The sequence below is a fragment of the Anser cygnoides genome, chromosome 24 (genome assembly GCF_040182565.1).
Source record: "Anser cygnoides isolate HZ-2024a breed goose chromosome 24, Taihu_goose_T2T_genome, whole genome shotgun sequence".
Lineage (NCBI taxonomy): Eukaryota > Metazoa > Chordata > Aves > Anseriformes > Anatidae > Anser > Anser cygnoides.
This window is the reverse complement of record NC_089896.1, coordinates 1,516,089-1,525,656: the sequence shown is the minus strand read 5'-3', so window position 1 is coordinate 1,525,656 and position 9,568 is coordinate 1,516,089. Positions and strand designations below refer to the sequence as shown.

At 45.7% G+C, this 9,568-nt stretch overlaps 1 protein-coding gene across 22 annotated transcripts in view; it reads left to right on the top strand.

The window, feature by feature from the left end:
• HIVEP3 (HIVEP zinc finger 3) overlaps window positions 1–9,568 on the top strand; it is a 292,513-nt gene that overhangs the window by 229,731 nt on the left and 53,214 nt on the right. For all 22 annotated transcript variants that reach the window (XR_010826516.1, XR_010826517.1, XM_066982758.1 and 19 more), the window contains one exon: window positions 3,668–3,813. Coding sequence is in view for 20 of the 22 variants with exons in the window: in XM_066982758.1 (XP_066838859.1) it covers window positions 3,668–3,813 (146 nt within the window). In the remaining 2 variants the exon portion in view is untranslated. The remainder of the gene's footprint in view (window positions 1–3,667; window positions 3,814–9,568) is intronic.

Below are 9,568 nucleotides of genomic sequence, written 5' to 3'. Positions count from 1 at the left end.
TACCTTGGGGAAATGGGATTCTGTCTGGTTGTGCATCTACTGATCTCACATTAATGAACATGGAGAGGCATGCTTAAAAGTATTTAAAAATATTAAAGGGAGATTTGCAAGTGAATTTAGTCTCCCAAAGAAGCGTATAAGCATGCAGTGACATTTAGAAAAATGCCTCAGTAGGTTAGACATGGAGTCTTGTAAAAACAGCCATGTCGTTTAGTCCGTTTAGTTAATGTCCTTAGCTGTCTGCCTGCATTTCTAGATATCTACGGATATTTTATACCTAGTCTTTAGAATTAAGAGGAGCAAGGTAAACGGCTTTGCACAGGCAGAGCTCACCAGAGTCACTGGCCACGTGGGTACAGAAGTCTTTAAGATGCTTCTGGTAACTGCCTAGTGTTTTGTATCTCACTTTGAGGCCAAATTTTTTTTCTCTCTTGGTTAATGCTGAACCATACAGATCCCTTTAATCCAGGTCATATTCATGTAGATTAGCAAACAGAATTGCTCTAAAGATTTTGCAATTTGATATTCATCTCAAGTCAATTTATATTGATGGATTATTCATTTTATTTCTGAATCATGAAATGAACTCTGAATATTAAATTTATTATAATCACTGCTGCAGCTGCTGCTTATAAATATGTCTTAAAATACACAGTAGAGTCACTATGATTCAATAAATCTTTATTTCTATTCAGCATTTCCATCATTCTCCTGCAGAAATCCAAAAGGCTGAATTTCTGGGGACCTAGGGGCAGATAATTACCTATGCAGTGCAATAACCACACTGATGCTTGATATTTATGCACTCTTTTTCAAGGGATTTTATCTGAAGGGTGTTGTACCATCCTTGATCTCATTCTCTAATAGAAGTGCCTGTGCTCCTCTGAACTTTGCTCTTTGACATGGTGCTAAAATGCACACAAAGTGTGTATTTCAGAAATACAAGAGACCCTCATACCATGAAGTTAAAGGTTCAGATCTAGACAGGAGTGGTTCAGCCCTTAGTCATCAAAATACTTATTTCACTGCATACATTTACTCAGAAGACTTAAAAACCTTTTACACAAAGCCCTGTGAACTGGCTGGTGGTAAAAGTTACAATTTTCATGATAGTTTGCAAAAGTTAGAGCTTGTCCTGCAAAACTCACCAACTAAATGGTGTAGCCAAATTTTAATGTTAATACCTGCTGCTGAAAGGAGTGGGTTTTGCAGAAATCATGTTAATTTCAATGGAGACAAATTGACCTCATGCCAAGTAGAGAAATATTTTTAATTAGATGATCAGTGGGAGTGAAATCCTCAGTTTAGTCACTAAAATACATATGACTGGCACAGATTAGGAAGTAACATTGCTGGTTACTCAGGAAGATGCGATTACCAGGAGCTGTGTAGCAGTAGCATCAATCAAAGGTTGAAAGTTCAACCTTCAGTTAACTCTGCTCTAGCTATTTTCCTTAAATATTTTCTTCTTTATGTAACTATAAGCTGTCAGTCAACACAACAGAAAATGTAAAATGGCTCTTATATTTTGTACAATTATGCATGCAGCAAGCTACCAGCAAGCAGTTGTACTGTGTATACTGTCTACGTACTTGGCTTGATTTCTAAATTACCAGTGGGATTTACTGAGCAGATCAATTCTGAAGTGACTGTAGGCTGCAACATGCATGTAGGGATGGTTAATTACACTGTATTGGGCTTGCACAGTTTGTAAATTAAACAAGATTGTAAAAGGAGGTAGTAGTGACTGTATGATTTTGGCTCTCCATGGTGCCTTTCATCTGTCTATGTTTTGTGCTTTCAAAAGTTGCAATAAATAAACCTCATTCTGCATCTAGAAAGTCAATTGTTTTGTATTCCTCAGTAAATAAGGAACTGAACTGGGAAGGTATTCGCTAGCAGTGTTATGAACACACAGCTCCTATCAGGAGGTGGTCACACACCGCTCAAGGTGCTCTGGGTGTCTCCTGCCACCGCTTTCCCCCGAGCACAGAACCCTCGTTGCCCAAAGACACCCTCATGAGCCCACCTCTGCTGTTAAATTGTCATAGTGGTCCCTGGCACAGTTCTGGCCTGGGCTGGCAGCCCCCTCCCATGCAATTTCCAGGCACATTTAGGGAGGTAGGACAGGCCGGGGGCCGTTTCCAGGAGGTATCTTGGAAGGGTATGTGGGTCAGATGGTGTAGATGTGGTCTCATCTGTGTGAGCTGATCCCAAGGACACGGGGTAGTCCCGGGTGCATTTAATGCTCTGAGCTGAGCTCAAGAAATCGCTGCATGAATTTGAAACGTTTGACCTCAGTGTTGCAAAGCTACTTTTTAGTCAATCCATCCCTCTCGCTGCTGCAAATCCGGTGGTAGCTTCAGCAGCGTGCTGCCGGGGAGGCTGGGCTGCATCCCGCTAAATTGTGCATGTCTCCCTTTGAGCTAGTCACTCGTGGCTTCCTCTATAACCATGGGAGACAAAGAGGCACCTCTTGGGTGATTCATCCCCCCCCTTAAGATGTGTGTCTAAGGCAGGGCAGATGAATCACTCTTGAGAGCTGCTACTGCTTCCAGTGACTGTAAAGAGTCAGGGACGACCAGCTCTGATTTAAACTTCTACCGGTTCATTTGCTACTTTCAGGCCCAAATCCCTCTCACAACCAGCCCTGGGTCTCTCAAACACCTTCAGCCTTTTTCCAGAAATAACATATGAAGTGAGGATGTGGGCGATTCAGTTATAGTTCAAAGATATTACTGCATTTATGTAAAAAGTAACCTGGGTTAAAAAGGCAGTCTGCTTCCCTCTTTCGAAGCTTTGGAGACCCATTATTTGTAATGTTAGGTTTTAGCAGGGAAACGTCCTAAGGTTTCATTCCAGGTGGGGAGCTCCCCTTGCACTGCATGGAGGTACAGAGGCAGATGTAATATTTAGGCCCCATATACTTTAACAAATAATATTGAATATGTGAGGTGAGATGTCCGTGCATGACCAAAGCTGGGTCTGAACAAAGGGTGGCAGGTTTAACAGTGAAAAAAGCAAAATCACCCTGGGAACATGTGGGGAGGTTGAGGATTATTTTCTCCCATTGTGTTTTGGCTTTCTACATACTGCACCCTTGGCAGCGGGGTTTTGGTGAAAGGAAATCACCCAAGAGCTTTGACTGTTACGTGATTTATATCAAGTTTAGATGGCTGGAGTCCAAAACTGTGTGGATGTGTGTGTGTGTGTGTAGGGGGAAATCCAAGGGCTGAGGTTAGATGTGCGAACTCTAGCGATGTCTGCTCTCGAGATCTTTGTGGATGCGTATTTTAGAGAGGATTATCCAAGGACAGATTGGGACCAGGGACCCACGGCCCTGCCACGCACTCAGAGTGACCCCAAGCCACCACACTCCTTAGTGCCTCGGTTTTTCCAGCTGGCACCGTGCTGCAGGGGGTGGTTTAAGCACGTTCCCTGCTTGTAAGTGGTCACTGTGAATGTAACGCGTCCAACAGGGCTGCAAATCCAGACGCAGAGGCCCCATTTCTTGAGATGTTTTCCTAATTACTGCGTTAGCTGTCAGGAGCCGCGTGTGTGGTAGGTTGCTGGTTCTTTCTGAGGCAGCCTGCAGTGTTTGGTCTGTGGAGCTTGTAGAGTGATTTTGTATGTAATCAATGATTGTTTTGCTCTTTTGGGGAGATAGGTTCATTTGCCTTCGCTCCTTTCTAATGAAGGTCGAAAAGATATAACTAGAGCTGAGAAGGAAGAGGATAAAAGAGGAAAATCAGAAGAAGAGGCTCTTGTAACCAAAAGAGGGGAGCCGGTCAGGATCAAGATCTTTGAAGGAGGGTAAGTGTCTCGTTTTATTTCTCTTTTCGTATCACAGCCAAGTGTATAGGAGTTACTGATATTGATGATGGCAAGTCAGTGAAGGTGCCATGTGGAGGTGAGCAGAAGGCCAGATGTAGTTGGATTCCAGGTTACTTTCTGCAGCCACCTCAGAAACCTGGCCCTCCAGATCTCTAGGTGCTTCGGACTGCACTCAGATTCTTTTTTGAGTTGTCTTCAAGTTACAAACCCCTTGATCTCTTCTCTGAGCAGGTGGTTGAGTGAAGACAGCTGAAGAACACAAATGCATCCTGTAGCTGTGTCTGATGTGGTAGGGGTGTACTCCCTATCTTCTACATCTTTCCAGAGCCTTCCCCTGAAAATGAAGTTCCTAATGGTTCCTACCATTATGATGAGAAACTGGGAAGATCTTTTCTGATGCTTGGGTTTTAGGTGGGGGAGAAGAGAAGGATTGTTATTGATGTGATTTTAATCCCACCCAGCTAAAGCAGCTCAAACCAGAATGGATGCAAGGTCTAAGTCTGATGTATGTCTTAATTCGTAGGTCCAGGTAATTCAGAGTGCTCTTCAGTAATTCAGCACTGGTCTACTGTCTATCTTTTCAAAAATGAAAAATCAGTTAATGAGTAGCATGTCTGTGGGATGCAATTATGTTTCATACTTCAAGATCATCCTTCCTGTGTGCTGCAGAGGGGGCGAAAAAGACTTGAGAAATCCCTAGCAGGATTCTTCAGTTCTGCCCTTGCCATTGGGTGGTCTTGGTTTTTGTGCATTAGAAAAAGGCTTTAATTAGTCAGTGGTTGTGGTTTTCTCTCTGCTGTTACCTGTTGAAATTTGCTTTTATTTTAAAGTGTTTCATTAGCAGATGATCAAACTAGCTAACCAAGAGAGTAAAGTAGTGCTTTGTGAAAGGAAACCTGCTTGTTTGCTCAGGACAGCTCACCTCTCACCCAGACACAGGCACTATGCCTGCAGCTCGGGTTTAGATACCTCGGCATGAGTGGTGAGCACAAGGAGCTAAAGGAGGAAAGGACGAGCCTTTCCCTGTCAAATTCACATCAACCTGGACTGGTCGTCACCTGAAGTGATTTAGGGAGGGAGCTGGGGGATGGCAAGAAAGCAACAGACTGGGAAATACGAAGGGCTCAGTACATTGCCATCACCCTCCCATTGCAGAAAGGGCCCCCGGGACCAACTGAGCATTGGGCTTTATTGCCTTAAAAGCCCGTGAGAAGCCTCCGTTTCCTTCGGATGGGTTCTCATGGCTGTTTCAGAGGGACTCTTGGACTCCTTCCTAGACGTGATTAAAAAGGCTGAGTTAACATGAATGAAAATCACCTTGCCCCTCGCAGAGCTGCTCCTCAGAGGTTTTTTGGGGAGAGACGCGGAGGTGCTTCAGAAGAGCAACGTCTCCGCAGCCCTGTGCTCCCGTGGGAAGGCTGTCTGCTGTCCCCAGCCGAGCAAAACGGATGGGGAGTCACATTTTCTAAAAGACAGACACAAAATAAAGCAACTTCTCCAATATGTTCTGTATAAGCCAGCACCAGGGAATGTATTAGTCATCCTGAACGTATGCTATGTTTTATTTTAAAGTTCCTGTAGCATTGGCTTAAGGCAGCCGTCCTTCTGGATGTGAGATAGAATACAGTAGCTGTTTAATGCCAAGCACAGGCATGGACATAACACATCAGATCGCAGAAATACATATAATATCAAAATTAGATGGCATACACAGTGCTGAGAGGTCAGGAAGGACAGGATGTTCTCCCAGGGTGCTTGGTACAGACCTGGTGCTTCGTGCCTAAGTTCCAAAAGGTTTCCTACGGTAAACTACAGTAAAGGAACAAGCTTGCAGATGAAACCGTGTGGTGCCTAGGGCTTTGCACACAATACTAAATGGATCACACCTATTTCCTGCCATCTCTTCTGTTTTACAGAAAGTACATCCATTCTCAAGATGTTATTTCACCTACCTCCTCCCCACACCTCCAAGATTCCCTCTTTGTCTCATTCCTCTCTCTATTTATCAGTTTCACATGGTCTGCTCCAGGCTAGACCCATCCTTCCAGTGAGATGTAGTTGGTTTCAAATCGTTTGGAGCCAACCCATGCTCTGTTGCCTCAAGCAAGGAGGGAGATTATAAAGAAATTTGAGTGTTCGTACACAAGCTGAACTTGCTGCAGCTCTTTTAGCTCCCTCTTCCTCTCAGCTTTTGTTTCTTTAGAGCTCATCCCTTTCTCAACGCTATTTTCAACACTTGCATTTTCCCTCTGTGCATCCTTCTTCCAATCCTATTGCTGCCATTCCCCCATTGCTAACAGTGCTTATGGCACTGCCAGGACCAGCCCTGCTACTTCCCCTGCTGCTGTCCAGCCTGCTGGCTAAAATTGTATTCTTTGGCTTTCAGAGAAGACCAGGAAAGCCAAATTTCATGCTTCCATCACAGCTGCTGCCCATTTGTAAGAACAATCTTGCCAGAGGCTCTAGGAGCTGTGCCCTTTGTGTTGTGGCTCAGGTTTCTTGGGGACTGCGGGAGGAACGTGTGTGGTTCTGCCTTGGCTTTCCCACAATTAGAAGTAGATGGGATCTGCAGAGTTTCGTTTGGGCTCCTGTTTAAAGAACAAATTCCTCTTTGAGCAAGTCTTAAGACCATCCCGTACGTAATTTCAGTGGTGACTTTCTGCCTACAATCATTACATTTCGTAGTACTGAGTATACCTCCACAGGAGCCAGCACTCACCCCCTAGCACAAGCACTGCCCTGCACTTGACTGCGAAGGAGGTGGGAGTCATTCAGCATCCCGCACACGGACTGGATGCTGCCCTGCCTCGTTAGGATGTGTCTGGGAGAGTCGTGCCGTTAGGCAGCCAGCTCAGAGTTTATACTCCTGAAGGAGCAGATAGAAATACCCATTGGTCTTGTCCTGAGGGATATTGTTGTGGTTTTGAACAGTGGAAGTGATCTTTGAAGGTCAAGCTGGCCAGCACAGCTTCAGGGGAAGCGCCGTGATTCCTCGGTGGCTCTGTGTCACCTTCATCAACCCGCTCTGGTGGTTTGGAGGCATCGGGCCCATTCTGAAATCTTACATCATGAAACTGTAGATTGGTATCGACCTGATTTGGGAGTGAGACCTGTGATGGTATCATGGTCTTGTCAGGGAAATGTTGCCTGTTTACTGTGCATTAGTGTTTCCATGAGGAAATCTGATAGGAGTGGGGATAGTTACAGTCAATATGTGTTCTTCTGTTTCACAGCCGAACACTCCGTGCTCTTATGATGCCCATCGGTGGGCTTACGGCACTAGTTGATTCCAACTAGTAGGAAAAGCAATACCAAGAAGTAGGAGGGTTAAGAACAACTAACCTTAACTGGCATCCCCAGAGCAGTGACATGTAAAATGAATACTTCGTAAAAGGGAAGGCAGAGGTGCTCTCTGTGGAAGACTGTTCCTTTATTTTTTTTTCCCTGCAGTTAGCAAAAATGTTATGGCTACAGCCTTCTGGTTGCATACCCATTCATTCACACCTTAAAAAACAGCTCCCCGTCACACGTGTGCAAATCCACACATGAAAAAAACCCCTAGTGGTGTAATATGGGGTGTCTTTTAACACAGACAGAGATGCACATAGGGCTGTCCTGCCCCAGGCTGCTGTAGGCATCAATTTGGTCTGACCCAGGCACGAAGCCGTGTCCTTCACTCCTTGTCCTCACCAACAAGTAACAGAGAGTTGCAGGTTTGTCTGCCACGGGGTCTTCTGACCCAGAGTGATGAATCCCCACCTTCAATCACTGCTCCCTTGAGTCCGGGTGAATTCCTGTCCCTCAGCCCCTTCTGCCTAGGGCAATGGGGGATTGCATGAGGTTTGACCACTGCCTTCCCTAGAGAACCCCTGGGTTGGAAGGGGAGAGGCTGTTGTCCTCTGTCTCCATGCTGTGGGGTTGCTTGTGGGATTTTAGGGAGGTGGGAAGGAGACAGGAATATATCCAGCCTCACTTAGCCTGTCTGCTGAGAGACTTTCCCCTGGGTTGAAGGAAAACAGAGAAACCTTGGGACTGTTTTATCAGACGTGAACATGACTGCTGGCTAGTGGATGCACGAGTTAAAAGAAAAATCCCTTTTGGGGACCCCTTAGCTGTACACAAACATCCCTCCCCCAGCCGTCCTCCCGGTTCGTGCCGCTGTGGACTCACTGCGATCTGTGGCCGGCTTCTCCGGGTGATCTCATTCCATTTCTATGACCGGCCACAGAAACTGCAGCTCCCACCACCCGCTGACACACACCTAATGGAAAATCCCTGGCACAACAATGCGAGAGTTTTATTACCCCGGAGAAAGCCTCTCTGTTAAACAAGCAAAGTTTCTCAGCGTGTAACTCCAAACCCCTGCACCGAACCCGGTTCGTTCAGGGGATTTCCTTTGCTGCTTAGATGAGTTCTAAGAATTCGCTGTGTTTATTTTGCAAGAGCCGTTCGTCCCAAAGACACTAATTTGAGCACAGACATTAGCAGCGAAGGAGGAATCTGTCCGTAGCACATCCAGCTGTCCCGTACATCAGCACAGGCAGTGCCTGGGTGCTCCTTCATTCACCTGCAAGCCTGCTCGTGTCTTAGAGGTGAACTCGCCTTGTGGCCCCAGGGTGGTGCCTCATGGGTGTAATATTACATTGAACAGTGATATTTCACTCTGTATTCTGAGGTGAAAGCAAGGAATTTCAGGCATTTTCATTTTAAATAGAAAGTGAAAGGGGTTTTCCTAAGACAGGCCACTTTGGGGAGGAATTGGTATTAAAACTTCTCCGTTAGGGCCAGAGGTGCCAGACTGACCACTCGCTGTTAATTTGAGCATCTTGGGGGGTTTGGTTGCTGGATTTTCCCTGCCTTCAGAAGTGCTGAGCAGGCATTGCTGAGCTCCATTTATGCAGCGCTGAGGCTGCACAGCCCTTCTGAAAACACGGTCCCATCTGTGTCAAGCTGCTCTCTGAAATGGGATTGTAAAGCCTCAAACATCAGCTTGTGCACAGGTGTTTGTTCTACTTCTGTAAACGACCTTTACAAAAAACAAGTTTCTGATATGTGGCTTTTCTTGTTTTCAGATAGTATTTTACAACTAATAGGGAGGAGAGCTTTCATACCACAGGGTTTGAGACTAGCAGGTACAGCCCTATTGCCCAGACAGATCTGAAAACACTTGACCAGCTTGGGTTGGGCATGCTGGGAAAAGGGAAGGGAAGAGCATTCCCTGATTTTGCTAATTGCTTATATGAAAATAAAAGAAATCACGAGAAATGCTGGCAGCTCCCCAGGGATCCTCACCAAGGGAGCCTCCATTTCCCTTGAAGAAGCATCCGTACCCGTGGGGTTGGGTACAGCCCGAAGGGTCGGGATGCTCACGCTCGCTGGGATCTGGCCTCGTGGTAATGGGCACTGTGCCTGGCAGCGTGCCCCATATGGGGGAAGGACAAGCCTTAGATCTCATGCCCGATAAAGGAACATAAGGTCTCTTTTGAGCACCATACGTTTACACTCTTTTTTTTCTCTTTTTTTTTTTATAGCACAGGCAAAGCACATTTTCTGCTTAAAAAGCTAACAATCCGAAGAAGACAAGACACAGGGTGGCAATTTAAGGAAGGACGGGTTTGTGAATTTTACCAACGCTGACAAGATGAAAAGAGAGATTGTTTGAAGAGACAGGTTTACAGGCAGTGAGAAAGGCTGCTTGGAAGATACGTTCAGGAATAGCAGCAGGGAAGAATAG